Source organism: Neoarius graeffei, chromosome 11, assembly GCF_027579695.1.
Source record: "Neoarius graeffei isolate fNeoGra1 chromosome 11, fNeoGra1.pri, whole genome shotgun sequence".
Lineage (NCBI taxonomy): Eukaryota > Metazoa > Chordata > Actinopteri > Siluriformes > Ariidae > Neoarius > Neoarius graeffei.
Genome location: NC_083579.1, coordinates 61,172,983 through 61,188,788, shown reverse-complemented (window position 1 = coordinate 61,188,788; position 15,806 = coordinate 61,172,983). Strand labels below are relative to the sequence as shown.

The following is a 15,806-nucleotide window of genomic DNA, read 5'->3' as shown; positions in this document are numbered from 1 at the left end:
TTCAGTAGTTCTGAAGTATCAACCGGTCAGTGTAAATAAACACGAGAAGAGACAGACAAAAGTAGTAAACTGTGTAAATAATACGTTTTTTAGTTCATGTAACTATAAAAGTGTTTGAATTACGTCGTTATAATTAATTAAAAGTACGCCTGGCATACTGTCGCGGTAAGTAATGTTACTTTAATGCTAACTGATTTTGTCTAATTAAGTTGTTAGCTAGCGCTGTTAGCCGCATCTTATTCAGGAAATGCCTGGGCTGCTAGTCCTCTTGATAACGTTACCTGTTAGCAAGCCCCGGCTAATATCACAGACCATGATGGTATAATGTTATTACCGAACAACATTAGTTTCAAAATGATAGCTAAATACGTTTCTAGTGACTATAAGAGCTGTTGCTTTGATGTATTGGCTAGCTGTCGTGCTTGCTGAATAACCCAAGTGCTTTATATAAACAGACTTCTGTGCTAAAATTAGTTAGCATGGCTAGCTTTGGTTGCTGCCTGTTTGGATAATGACTTCTCTGTTATTAATAATACCGGCGAGACTGTGTCGTGTTCACGGTTTAATCATGTCGGAGTAAAGAGGTAACTGACTTTCCAGCTATTTACTGTTTATTATAGTGTAGTATAGTGATATAATGCAGATAGACATGAACTTGCTTAGTCAGCCGGTGATTTAACTCGCATGCTGACAGTATCTTCGTGTTTAATTTTACTGTGGAACATGTCACATGATAAGTCTGTCAGGGTGACATTTTGGTCAAAGCGTCCTGTTCGTACATGTGAAATGGTACTAGATAGATAAATATAATTTGTTGTCGAAATCAAGTCAACAGAACCAGCGTGATGGAGCTGTGAGTTTCGCAATGTTTATGCACTGCTGCAGTCACGTGTTGTATTGAGACAAGTTGTGGAATAAATACATATCAAGCACAAAGCTGTCTGAATCCCTGCAATAAAACATAAGAAGGAAGAATGTCTGCGTTTTAGTAGAGGAGACCCTGCTGCATCAAGGAAATGCACAAATTTAAGCTGGTTTATGATCAGGGTTTTAAAAAAAAAGTGATTCAAGTCTTGGCAAGTGAGCTAATCATGTTTATCATTCGTCTCTTATCTTAGTAGATTTTGGACATTGTTTCATAGTAGTTTAAATCAGTTTAAGTTACAATATAAAGTAGGTAAATTTGTAGGTCTGAAGCAGTTTCCCAAAATTGGGGTTATGGGGTAAAGTATGCCACGAGCCCTGGGCCAGGTTAGGCTGGTAAAGGGTCTTTACAGAGAAATAATTTTGCGTAAATAATTTCTCAAGCCTTTCAGAGTTTAATGGCAAGATTAGAATTCTGCATTCACATCATATGGGAACGAGACTGTCAATGAGGGCGTAGCTCACTCCAGCCCCGTCTGGTCCAAAAGGAGCGATCTAAAGTGGGCCACCTTGTGCAGTAAATGTTGCAAGCTATATACACTTGTGTTCAAAATAATAGCAGTCCAACACGACTAACCAGATCAATCACTGTTTTTGGTGGAAATTATATTACTACATGGCAAATAATTTACCAGTAGGTGTAGTAGAGTCATAGAAAACCAACAGACCCAACATTCATGATATGCATGCTCCTGAGTCTGTGTAATCGAATAATTAAGTGAAAGGGACGTGTTCAAAATAATAGCAGTGTGGAGTTTAATTAGTGAGGTCATTCATCTCATCTCATTATCTCTAGCCGCTTTATCCTTCTACAGGGTCGCAGGCAAGCTGGAGCCTATCCCAGCTGACTACGGGTGAAAGGCGGGGTACACCCTGGACAAGTCGCCAGGTCATCACAGGGCTGACACATAGACACAGACAACCATTCACACTCACATTCACACCTACGGTCAATTTAGAGTCACCAGTTAACCTAACCTGCATGTCTTTGGACTGTGGGGGAAACCGGAGCACCCGGAGGAAACCCACGCGGACACGGGGAGAACATGCAAACTCCACACAGAAAGGCCCTCGCCGGCCCCGGGGCTCGAACCCAGGACCTTCTTGCTGTGAGGCGACAGCGCTAACCACTACACCACCGTGCCACCCTGAGGTCATTCATTCTGTGAAAAAACAGATGTCAGTCAGGTGGCCCTAATTTAAGGATGAAGCCAGCACATGTTGTACATCCATTTCTCTCTGAAAACCTGAGAAACATGGGTCGTTCCAGACATTGTTCAGAAGAACAGCGTGCTTTGATTAAAATGTTGATTGGAGAGGTAAAACGTATACTGTAAAGAAGTGCAGAAAATGATGGGCTGCTCAGCTAAAATGATCTCCAGTGCTTTAAAATGGACAGCAAAGCCAGAGAGACATGGAAGAAAACAGAAGACTACCATTCGAATGGATCAAAGAATAGCCAGATGGCAAAGACTCAGCCAATGATCAGCTCCAGGGTGATCAAAGACGGTCTGAAGTTACCTGCGAGTACTGTGACAATTAGAAGATGCCTGTGTGAAGCTAATCTATTGGCAAGAAGCTCCAGCAAAGTTCCACTGTTAAAAAAAAAAAAAGACGTGCTGAAGAGGATACAATTTGCCAAAGAACACATCGACTGGCCTAAAGAGAAATGGAAAAACATTTTGTGGACTGATGAAAGTTAAATTGTTCTTTTTGGGTCCAAGAGCCGCAGACAGTTTTTCAGACGACCCCCAAACACTGAATTCAAGCCACAGTACACTCTGAAGACAGTGAAGCATGGTGGTGCAAGCATCATGATATGGGAATGTTTCTCTTACTATGGTGTTGGGCCCATTTATCGCATACCAGGGATCATGGATCAGTTTGCATATATCAAAATACTTGAGGAGGTCATGTTGCCTTATGCTGAAGAGGAAATGCCCTTGAAATGGGTGTTTCAACAAGACAACGACCCCAAACACACCAGTAAGCGAGCAGCATCAGGGTTCAAGACCAACAAAATGAAAGTTATGGAGTGGCCAGCCCAATCCCCAGACCTTAATCCGATAGAAAACTTGTGGGGTGACATCAAAAATGCTGTTTCTGAGGCAAAACCAAGAAATGCAGAGGAATTGTGGAATGTTGTCAAATCATCCTGGGCTGGAATACCTGTTCACAGGTGCCAGAAGTTCTCAGAAACCGTGGTTATACAACTAAATATTAGTTTAGTGATTCACAGGAATACTAAATCCTTAAGATTTTTTCAGTTTATACAGTAAATATTTGGAGTTTGTAATGAAAAATGCAGACACTGCTATTTTTTTTGAACAGCCCAATGTTCATTTTTCTTCATTTTCTGTAAAGTAATTAAAATATTCATACATTTTTCTTCATGTTTTGATGTAGAATATAATGTGCATTGTTCCCAATGCATGGAAATAAAAACTATTATAAGGATTTTGAGCTTTACTCACATTTTTAAACACACTGCTATTATTTTGAACACAACTGTACACCCTAGGAATACCTATCTATTTGCCAGAAAGAATCCGAAATGGTGAGTAACTGACCGAGAAGTGATTTTTCTTTTTGAACTGCTCATTAAGGCTTAATTAGTCCATAACTTCATTAATAATTGTAATTAAGCAAACCTTAATTTGAAGTTATATGCACCCTCGGTACCCCTACCTTCATGCCAGAAAGAATTAAAGTCAGTGAAGAATTGAGGGAGAAGAAGTGATTTATGTGAAAACTGCTCGTTAGGGCTTAATTACTCCATATCTTCATTATTAATTGCAATTATGCAAATTTGGGTAGAAGCTACAGTATATGCACCCCAGGCAGACCTACCTTCCTGCCAAAAAGAATAAAAATCAGTGAAGAGAGAGAGAAAAGAAGCGATTTTTGTGAAATGTGGACAACGACGGGTAACGTGTGATGGCATAAGCTCATCGCCTGTCAGCCAGATGACCTAATAATCATAACAACTGCTGCATTCTGTCTGGGGGAGAATGTTCAAGTCGAGCTCCTAGTGGCAATTATAAATGAGAATTTTAGGAGCTTTGTGACAGCCCTAATTTCTTCAACCAAACCTGGTAGTGAGGCATAAATGATCATATGATCACATAAATTTGCCACGTGTCCTAGATAATAAAGAATAAAGCTAATTTTAGACAAAGCTCCAGCCACCCTTTTTGATCTAGTAAACAACATTCCAGTTGGATTAATGAGAAGTTACTCAGTGCTCGAAACTGTGTCCCAGTTTGACTTACCTGGTTTATGAAAGTAACCAAATTCAGCTTATGGGTAATGAGTCATAACACACAATCTGATGGAAAAGTACTGATCATATATAGGCCTCACATATAGGAGGCGAACGTTTTTCCTTGAAAGCTGTATCTGCCATTCTGTAACAGACTGCTCAGAAATAAAAGGTCATGTTTCCACTGTGCAAGAGGCAATGTGACTGGGCAGCCTAAGAGGTGGTGGTGTTGTGAAATGGTATTACATAGCAATTCAGTAAACATAGGCTGTAGTATACAGGAGGATTTACAGCTGTCCATTCATCTTGTAGATCAGAAGGAACTTTAAACATGAGTAGTCAACTGCATATTTCATTATAATTCAGATTCTGTTTATCTCATCTTTGCAGGTAGATCCTGAGACAAAGCCATACTGAAATCATCTTGCTACAGTTAATATATATAAAATGGAGGAGCTACACGTTCATTGCCAGAATTGTGTGAACAGAAGGTGCATGGTAAGACTAGAGACTGGGGTTTCGTGTGATCTCATGGGCTGTCCTCTTGTGTGTGGGGCAGTTTTCCACTCGTGCAAAGCAGATGAGCACCGTTTACTATGTCCATATGAAAGAGTGCCTTGCCTAAACAGTGGTTTTGGATGCCCCTTCACTATTGCCCGAATGAAAATGGCACAGCACCTGGAAATATGTCCAGCCAGTGTTGTGTGCTGCACCATGGAATGGAATCGATGGCCTGTGAGCTATGCTGATCGTAAATCCTATGAAAACTTGAGTAAGGAAGTTTATGATGTAGAACAACTAGACATGGCGTTGGCCCTACAGGATCAGCGTATGTTACTTGAGTCTCTTAAAGTGACCACCACTGTGACAAAAACTGTGAATGAACAAAATGAGGAAAATGAAAGACTAAACTCTAGTATTGAAGAAGCAGACTTGAAAAATGGACTAATTGAAATGGGTGGGGAGACATATGATGAACTTTACAAGGCATCCGTGGAAACCAGCAGAAATTTAGCAGCAGCTTTGGACATTCTCAGCAGCGCAAACAAAGGTATTGACTTGATCATGGAAAACCTCAGTGGTAAAAATGCAGATAAAAATGTGGCTTGTCACAGCGGTATCAATGGGGATCATTGTTCGAAAGAAAATAATATGGAGCTAATGATGGAAGTTGATACAGACTCAGAGTGTGAGTTGGGAGCTGTAGGTGGAGTAGACTGTGCTTTTCCAGTAGATTTTGATGAAGAGGAGAGTGAATGGAGAGAGCAAAGTGCACTTGATGAGCCTTTTGATGAAGAAGAGGAAATAGATGTCAACGTGAGTGTTGATGGACATGGATTTTTAAATGGAGAGGATCATCAGAATCATGTTAGACTTGAAATGAACATGGCAAGACCTGTGGAAAGCTTCAGCAACTTTGCAGATGTTAGGCCAATGATGCCTTATCATTCCATGCCTGTTGTAGCACGGCAACCAGAAATGGCCCATTCACCCCAGTTCCTGCTACCTCCACCCATACTTTTGCCTGATTTAGTACAGAACAATGTTTTACACCAACTACCTGTTGAAATTGAGGACCGGTGGTTGGAGCGCAAGTTGCAGAACCTTCAAGTGCTTAGAGGTATGAGTCTGTTTACATGTAACGGACGGAAGACTCTTCTGTCCAGTCCATATTTGTTTCGAGCTAAGATGGAAGATAAGGCAGTGGACACTTCTGACCTAGAGGTTGTGGATGATCCAATAGGCCTTCATGGTATTGACCTGATCACTGCCGCTTTGCTCTTTTGCCTCGGTGATTCCCCGGGAGGTAGAGGCATTTCAGACAGCCGTTTTGTGGATGGGTATCGAATTGACTTTGGCACACAGACATTTTCCTTTCCCTCTGCTATATTGGCCACCAACACCATGGTGGGTGACATCGCCTCAGCATCTGCCTGTGATCATGCCAGCCCTCAGCTGTCCAACCCCAGTCCATTCCACACACTCAGACTGGACCTGGTGCTGGAGTGTGTTGCTCGTTACCAAACCAAGCAGCGCTCTATGTTCACCTTTGTGTGTGGGCAACTGTTTCGCAGGGATGAGTTCTCCTCCCATTTTAAAAATGTCCATGGAGACATCCATGCTGGGCTCAATGGCTGGATGGAGCACAGGTGCCCTTTGGCATTCTATGGTTGCACCTACTCCCAGAGGAGGTTCTGTCCCTCTGTGCAAGGCTCGAGAATTATTCATGACCGTTACCTGGGTTCGTTTGGCGTGCAGTCTGGGTTAGCTGAACATCCAGGTAAAGTCCAGTGCCACAGTCGCTCCCACTGTGAACACCTCACCAGCTTACCCTTTGAGCTACTGCAGCATATTGCAAGCTTTTTGGATGGTTTTAGTCTGTGCCAGCTGTCCCGAGTGTCTCGTACTATGAGGGATGTTTGTGCTAGTCTGCTAAAATCACGTGGTATGGTGGTCTTACTTTGGGCGAAGACAAGACGTGCAGATGGAGCTTTCTCATGGCAGATTCATGACAAGGCAAGTTATGTTGGTTAATATATTTATATACAGTATCCTCCACAATTATTGGCACCCCTGTAAAGATTAGAAAAATATCTGCCGTTTGTTGAAGTTATGTCATCTCACACTGAAAAAAAAAATAGAAAAATCCAGTATTTAATTGAAATGTATTCAGAGAAAAACAAATCCCTCATCATGAAGTAATTATTTTCAACAAAAACACGTGCCACTGTTATTGGCACCCCTGGAAATGATAGCGAACACAATATAACTGAAGCATGTTTCTCATTTAAACTGTACATTTTTGAATTGCGGCACGGTGGTGTAGTGGTTAGCGCTGTTGCTGTCGCCTCACAGCAAGAAGGTCCGGGTTCGAGCCCCGTGGCCGGCGAGGGCCTTTCTGTGTGGAGTTTGCATGTTCTCCCCGTGTCCGCGTGGGTTTCCTCCGGGTGCTCCGGTTTCCCCCACAGTCCAAAGACATACAGGTTAGGTTAACTGGTGACTCTAAATTGACCGTAGGTGTGAATGTGAGTGTGAATGGTTGTCTGTGTCTATGTGTCAGCCCTGTGATGACCTGGCGACTTGTCCAGGGTGTACCCCGCCTTTCGCCCGTAGTCAGCTGGGATAGGCTCCAGCTTGCCTGCGACCCTGTAGAACAGGATAAAGCGGCTAGAGATAATGAGATGAGATTTTTGAGTTGATTGGCATGTGTAGGAACTTTCAAGCTGTAATCCATGACTTCCTGATTAACTGGGGTACAAATATGAGGTGAGACAGAGGCCAAATTCCCTTAGTCATCCATCAACATGGGGGGAAAAATAAGAGAGAACACACAAACCAAATGAGGGACGAGTGTGTTGACCTTCATAAGTTGGTTATTAATGGTTGTTAATGGTTATTAAAAAAGCGACTCACCTGAAAATGCCCTTTTCTGCTATTAGGGCAATAATAAAGAAAGTGGACACCAACTGGAACTATTACAGACTTGCCTGGAAGAGGACCTAAGTTTATTTTGTCCTCACTTTCAGTAAGATTTGGTAAGAGACACAAAAAAGTCCCCAAGGACCATCTATCCATTATCTGTAGCCACTTATCCTGTGCAGGGTTGCGGGCAAGCTGGAGCCTATCCCAGCTAACTATGGACAAGAGGCGGGGTACACCCTGAATAAGTTGCCAGGTTATCGCAGGGCTGACACACAGAGACAAACAACCATTCACACTTACATTCACACCTATGGTCAATTTAGAGCCACCAATTAGTCTAACCTGCATGTCTTTTGGACTGTGGGGGAAACCGGAGCACCCGGAGGAAACCCACGCAGACATGGGGAGAACATGCAAACTCCACAGAGACAGGCCTCTGTCAGCCACTGGGTTCAAACCCAGGACCTTCTTGCTGTGAGGTGACAGTGCTAACCACTACATCACCGTGCCGCCTCCCCAAGAATCCTTGTTGGTGAATTACAAAGAAAAAGTAAAATATTGGGGTTTCCGAAACCACCATCAGACACCACTGTTTACCAACAGATGTAACAAAAATGGAGGAACATTTTTGTTTTGAATAAACACTCAAGTTGGGTTTGTTGTAAATAGAATGATTGCTATAATGAAAAGAACCCAATCTCAACTGGGTCATTCCATGTCAATTCACACAAATGCCCAAAACCTCCCCAGTGACACCTCTTCAATTTGCCTTATTTTTATTTTCTCAGTACCTTATGATGTCAAATGAAAGAATCCAAAATTTTAGCTTCCTAGCTCGAACGTTTTTTGAGTTATGGCCCTTCAAAGTTTGGGTGCCACGCCCACTTTTGGGGTCCGGGAATTGCGCACTTAATTTGCAAGCATTTTTGGAGGCCCATATTTTTTGTTCTAAGGGGGATATAGACCTGTAAATTGCTATATCTATGTATTCTGGCCTTGTCTACCAGATTCTGCACCTAAAAATAGCACAGGTTTACTAACTTTATAGATATTAACCCCTTAAAAGTGGATTTTTTAATGACAATTTTTTGACTTTTTGGGGGTCCATATCTTGGAAAGTTTTTATGTTAATGGGGTTTCAACTGATTTATCATCATATTTGGGAACTCTAGTCTGTACTTAGAGAGTTTCAGAGCACTCTGAGCTTTGGTGGGGGTACAGGAGGGCCCCAAATATGGCTTCGGGACAAAATTACCATTTGGTACGCCCTACTTCAGGCCATTAGTTGGCCATGTGGGCACATGATGACTGGAATGAACCTTTAACCCTATCAACAGACACCTTTTATCAAACTTTTAAGCCAATAAAAACTTTGATTATCCAACTCCTTCAATATAAACTAAGCATTTGTATAATGGTACTATTTTGGCATATTTTCTGAAAAATCCTATGTCCGGAAAGTAGGTCAACTGTTGTTTTGACTGCCTATTCATGTTTAAGGTAGTAAAAGCACACCCATATAGTGATTTTATTCTATGGGAAGATTATTTATACCCAATACCCCATTAGTTATATTGACAATTACAAGGGATAAACCCTTTCCCGGCTGTTTCACGATGCTTTTTTTTTTTTTTGACACCTTCCCCTGTATCCAACCAAACTCTGACCACTATACACTTAATAGTTAAATGCATCTTTCAAACAGGAAAGGGAAAGATGCAAACAAGGGGATGATCCCAAGAAAAACATCCTGGTTGCTTTACTACATTTGTTCTGACATCCGATCTGGAAGTTAAACCTAGACTCATCAGGGTTTTTTTTTTTCAAGAAAAGGGGAAGGGGCCCCTAGCCACTCATGTGGGGAAAATTAGCATATCAATTAGTAAAAAGGGGAAATTTTATATATATATATATATATATATATATATATATATATATATATATTTATATGTGTGTGTATATGTATGATTATTCTATTATAATCATTATAAACATGAAGGGGGCAAGGGTATTCATGAGGAACTCTATATATTTTTTGATACATACCTTTCTTCTATACAATTGTTTTTAAAGTATTGATCATAAAGACATCTAAATGTTAAGTTTTATGCTATGTGTTCATTACTTACAATAATTGGTTGTTTCAATATCAAAGTCTTGAGCATATGGCTCAAACCCACTGGTATTTTCATGAACAGTTAGCATTAAAAAATCAGAGATATCTGTAAACAAATGTTTCACTTTTGTAACAATTATTTTGTATACAAAGTAAAATTAATTTGTAACAAACTGTGACATCACACAAAGGCTCCCAAGCTGAGTATTTGCTTGCTTATAAATATCTAAACTGAATTCACAGAGAAAAGAGGCTTGTTTCAATAAGGTCATTGTAGGGAGGGGAAGGCACCAATATTCGGTGTCAGTTTGTTAACCAAAAAATCCCCTGCTCATGGAAGATGGAAAAAAATACTTGCAAGATTGGTTTGTCACTAAATGATGACTGCCATAAAGTTGTACCGGTATATTCTAGGCAGAAAGGTCTCTTTACTGTTGCCAGTTTTCCTGCATTTGATAGGAGACTACTGGAATATGCAAAAACAGTACCATATACAAATGCTTAGTTTATATTGAAGGAGTTGGATAATCAAAGTTTTTATTGGCTTAAAAGTTTGATAGGGTTAAAGGCTCATTCCAGTCATCATGTGCCCACATGGCCAACTAATGGCCTGAAGTAGGACGTACCAAATGGTAATTTTGTCCCGAAGCCATATTTGGGGTCCTCCTGTACCCCCACCAAACCTCTGAGTGCCCTGAAACTCTCTAAGTACACAGTAGAGTTCCCAAATATGATGATAAATCAGTTTAAACCCTATCAACACAAAAACTTTCCAAGATATGGACCCCTGAAATGTCAAAAAAAAATTGTCATTAAAAAAATCCACTTTTAAGGGATTAATATCTCTGAAGTTAGTAAACTTGTGCTATTTTTAGGTGAATATTTAGTCTGGTCTCGGTCGTAGACATTTCCGAAGGGTGTGGGTAGGAACAACCCGTTGTCTTTCAAACTGTCTCTGTGCGTATAGGCCAACGCTCTGACCAATCAGCGCAACAGTGACTGTGACGTAGTCAGAGCGACAGAAAGCAGTGGGGGAGGGTAAACAGCTGGTAGATCAGACTTTTGCCATAGCTGGTCGGCAAAACAGCGAAAACGTCCTTCTTGAAAAGGAATGAGCGGAGAGCCTCTTCCTGCTCATGTTTCAATGAAAACTCCAAGTCTAATTCTTCTAAAACTGATTCCAAAGCGGAGTCAAACGAGCGCTGTTCAATAGCCGTAGCCATCTTTCCTGTTGTGCTTTCTCCAGCGTCGCGCAGCCTTGTCATCACTCCTGCAAAAGCCCGCCCAAAGAATCCAAACAAAAACCTTGCGTTGTGATTGGCGGGCACGATTTGATGCCCGGGGTGTGTTGTTGATATGGTCCGAGGCTAGACCCACTCGTAGGCAAAAATATTTTTGGCCGCTAGGCGGGTGGGTCTAGTTTACTAGGCTAGCAGAATCAGATAGACAGGGCCAGAATACATAGATATAGCAATTTACAGGTCTATATTCCCCTTAGAACAAAAGATATGGGCCTCCAAAAATGCTTGCAAATTAAGTGTACAATTCCTGGACCCCAAAAGTGGGCGTGGCACCCAAACTTTGAAGGGCCAAAATTCAAAAACCGTTCCAGCTAGGAAGCTAAAATTTTGGATTCTTTCTTTTGACATCATAAGGCACTAATAAAATAAATATCAGGCAAATTAAAGAGGTGTCACTGGGGAGGGTGTGTGAATTGACATGGAATGACCCAACTGTAAAATATGGTGGAAGTTCTGTGATGTTTTGGGGCTGTTTTTCCTCCAAAGGCCCTGGAAACCTCGTTAGGGTACATGGCATCATGGACTCTATGAAATATCAGGACCTTTTTAAATCAAAATATGTCTGCCTCTGCTAGGAAACTAAAACTGGGTTGTCATTGAATCTTCCAGCAGAACAATGAGCTGAAGCTTATGTCAAATCAACACAAAAATGGTTCGCTGAGCACAGAATCAAGCTTCTGCCATGGCCATCTCAGTCCCCTGACCTGAACCCCTTTGAAAACCTGTGGGCTGAGCTGAAGAGGAGAGAGCACAAGAGAGGCCAGAGGACCCTGGATGATCTGGAGAGATTGTGTAAAGAGGAACGGTCTCAGATGCCCTGCTCTGTATCTCCAACCTTATAAAAAGTTATAGGAGGCGACTCAGTGCTGTTTTACTGGCAATGGGATGGTTGTACCAAGTATTAGATGCAGGGTTGCCAGTAATAATGGTATGTGTTTTTGTTGAAAATAATGATTTCTTGATGAGGGATTTGTTTTTCTCTGCATAAATATATTTCAGTTAAAGATTCCAGTTGTGAGATGATGCAACTTCACCAAAAGGTGGATTTTTTTTTTTCCGAACCCTTTTTACTAATCTTTACAAGGAGTGCCAATAATTGTGGAGGACACTGTATAATAAAAATAGTCTGATAAAATAAAAATTTGTTAGAATTTCTAAGTAGGATTATTCTTGTAGTCTTGTGTTACACAGGATTTTAAAGTGTTTTCCCTCTGCATGTGGCTTTAGGTGTGGAGATTTAGCACAGCCTTCGGGACAGTGAACGAGTGGAAATTTGCCAACATTTCCAGTATGGCTGACCACCTAAAGAAGTGCAAGTTCAACACCGTGGCCCGTCGAGAGGAGGCCGTCCCTCTACCATGCATGAGTCACACCAGAGAACTGACGAAAGACGGGCGCTCAGTGTGCTCCATACTAAGGCCAGTCTTATAGGCTGAGTTTAAAAGAAAAGAATTGTTTTGCTGTAATGGATTTCAGTGTGACAGATGAGTGTGAAGTTTTCATTTAACAGTACTGGGGTTGTTGTTTTTTACTGTGTAGTATCATAGGAATTAAATTAAGTAGAGCCTTAATGTAAATACATGCTTATCTACATTCATTTTCTAATAAAACATGCTGGGTTTTATTATTATTTTTTATTCATTTGTACAGATGGACAAAACGCATATTTTGAGATCTACTTTAATGCATCATTGCTTACAGGCACATCCCCTTAGGACAGAAACACCGTGCAAAGACAAATAGTGATCAGAAATAATTTATGTAGGAATGTAATAATGTTAAATTACCATTAATTTTCAGCACTTTTGTGACTACAGTCAGTTTAACAAAACATTTTGAACAGGTTTTGGTTTTTAGATAAACAATATGTAGCACTTTTTACTAAAGAACTTTGACGTTTACTTTTCAAAATTTAATTGAATGTCACTAAAGTCGTCACTGTCATAAATGTATACTAATGTTTTGCCTAAAGTAGTGTGTATACACTGCCAGTGCACTTTATTAGAAACACCTTCACATTCATGCAGTTATCCAATAAGCAAAACTGGTAGCAGAAGCAGAGTGCATACGATCACCGTGATCATTTCTTTTGCACCATTCTGTGACAACTCTAGAGACTGTGTGCTTAAAAAAAAATCAGAAGATCTGACATATTGAAATACTTAGACTGGCCCATCTGGCACCAACAACCACGCCATGGTCAAAGTTACTGATCACGTGTCGTGGTTTTTTTTTTAAATGTTTGATATGAGCATGAACTGAATCTCTTGACTTGTATCTGCATAATTTTATGCATTGCACTGCTGCCACACAGTTGGCTAATCAGGGGTAAGTTTCCCGATAATGTTGCCCTTTCAGGCTAAAGAGCGAGTTGAGAGACGCTCTGATGCAATGAACGTTGTGTCTGTACGTGGTTTTCCTGAACTCCTCAGAAGCAGTCTGAAGAGCAGCATTATGAAGAGCTTCTTTGCAATGCACGTCCCCGATATAGGCATTAGTAGTTGCTAACTCCAGTTAACGAGGTCACATGTTTGTTTGTTTTTTTTTTACCAAAAAAGCAATGAAATATAGTGTTGAAAATGTCAATATACTGTATTAAGCATTAAGCATTACGTATATAATGTGTTAATTAATAATTGAAACTATTTTACATTTTTTGGGCGTTTTTTAAAAAAAATTCCAAGCGTGTTTTTAAATGAATAAAGTTCACACGAAAGAATGAGCAAATAATAAACTAAATAATTAAGTACGTGTTCCCCGTACCCACTCATTTAATTGTTACTCCCCGGTCATGCAATCGGGATTATTTCAACTCGTATCCACAATGCCACGTTGGCAATGTTCTCCCTTATATGTGTGTGTGTGCAGAGAGAGAGAGAGGTTTTGATCTGTGTCTGCCTAAGAGAATATACATACAAGTGGTCAATTCAACCTCCTTAGGTAGAGACAGATCAAAACCGCTCTCTCTCGTGTGCACACGTGTTACAGGTGCAGAAATGTCTCATTCATGAAACTAAATGAGGTAATCACTCGCCTAATGGAGTTAAATTTGATGAAAATGTAGCAATATCAATGTGACATTATGTCCATATGTTATTCCTTAATATATTCACAATGTTTTGCGTATATTTATTTAATACTTCACTCCATGTACTTGCACTGTACAAGAAAAATAATTGAACAGATTCAAGACCAGGTTCCCCTGTTGACTGTGAGAGTTCCTCAGAGGCGCATGTGCATTTTGTGTATTCAGCTGTGAGCGAGTCGCTCTTTGTTGTGAACGAGTGGTCCGGGTCTCTCGTAAATTCAGAGCAAACTAAAGAACTACTTTGGCTACGATGTTGTTCGGGAAAACCACGTTAGCTTGACGATGGATCTTAGGAGGTAATTAAAGACACTCGGGCTTAAGATGCTTTCGGGAAACCCACCCCAGATCATTTCAGGACTGTGCGTGTGTACAGGTGTTCTTATTAAAGTGGCTGGTGAGTGTCTGTGCATTTGGATCCTGTTGGACAACTGTATTTCTTTCCTGTTTTCTTCTTGACAAAATGAGCTGTAATGAAAACCTGCTGGACAGGTCTCAAATGTCAGCAAAAAGGTTCATTTGTTGGACAAATCACTAAACACGTGAACAGAATATATCCGAGTTTCTCTAATGTCTCTCAGGGTTCTAATGCTGAAAAGAGGAATAAGAGTTGAACAGCTTAAAGAAAGGAAACCTGATGTGTCAACTATATTTACATATTTAATGTCCAGTGTATAAGGCAAGAAAGACTTTAAGATTACTGGGGTATCAGTAAAAAAAATCAGTATAAAGAGCAGAATAAGAAAACTGGTATATTTTGGTAGAAAGAATGTTTTCACTTGACCGGTTTTGATTTGAGGAGGCTGATAACATCAGTCTGAGGAATTAGTTATTGAACAGTTAAAGTTAATGAACCATTATTATGCAGTTAAACATTGAAACATTTTGGTTGATGTCCTGACTTAGCCTGTTTTAAATGAAACAGTTGAAGTGTACACACTTTGTAGCATGAAATTAGCACACAATTGTGAATTAAAACAACTTAAAACAATCATTCAAATCGGTTGCCGATAGATTTGCATGGGTTAGCGGTTTTGTCTTAAATTTTGAGTACTGAATACTTTTGGTATGGACAAACATTTTATAGCATTATATTTAACATTGATGTTAGAAACTGATAACAAATTGTCTGCACTTTTATGGAGATCATATGATCATTTCTGACTTCTTATGCATGTGATGCTTATTGGTGGAATATCAAACTTTTGTCTACCCTTAAACAGTTTATATTTTTGTGTATCATACAAGTCATTTTTTGAATACACTTATTAAATACATAACAACAAACCCTACTGGTGCTGATTGCAGGTTTATTTAAGTTGGGAAACTGTGTTAATATCAATTATAAGATGGGTTATATTTATGTTGTGAGCTACATAGGCCTACATTAGATTGAGTGTTTCTATTTCAAAAAGAAAAAAGTTTAAACATTTCTCAATTCATTTATACCTATTAATTATTTTAGAGCATTTAAAACAAGGCCAGTACTGAAGTCTGATAAAAATAGTTAATATACAGTAGTGTGCAAAAGTCTTAGGCACATGTAAATAAATGCTGTAGGCAAAAAAAAAAAAATGGCTTGAACATAATGAAATGTTTCAACATAAAAAAAAAATACTATAAACAGCATTAAGCCAAAATAAATTAAATAAAGTCAATATTTAGTATGAGACGACCCTTTGCTTTTAAAAAAAT

General features: G+C 39.9%; 1 protein-coding gene across 1 annotated transcript; it reads left to right on the top strand.

Annotated features, from left to right (window-relative positions):
- Positions 1-17: 17 nt before the first annotated feature.
- fbxo30a (F-box protein 30a) lies at positions 18-15,353 on the top strand. Its single transcript, XM_060934460.1, has 3 exons — positions 18-165; positions 4,577-6,703; positions 12,254-15,353. Exons 2-3 carry the CDS (start codon positions 4,634-4,636, stop codon positions 12,455-12,457), a joined length of 2,274 nt encoding a protein of 757 aa, XP_060790443.1. The 5' UTR covers positions 18-165; positions 4,577-4,633; the 3' UTR covers positions 12,458-15,353.
- Positions 15,354-15,806: the final 453 nt, after the last annotated feature.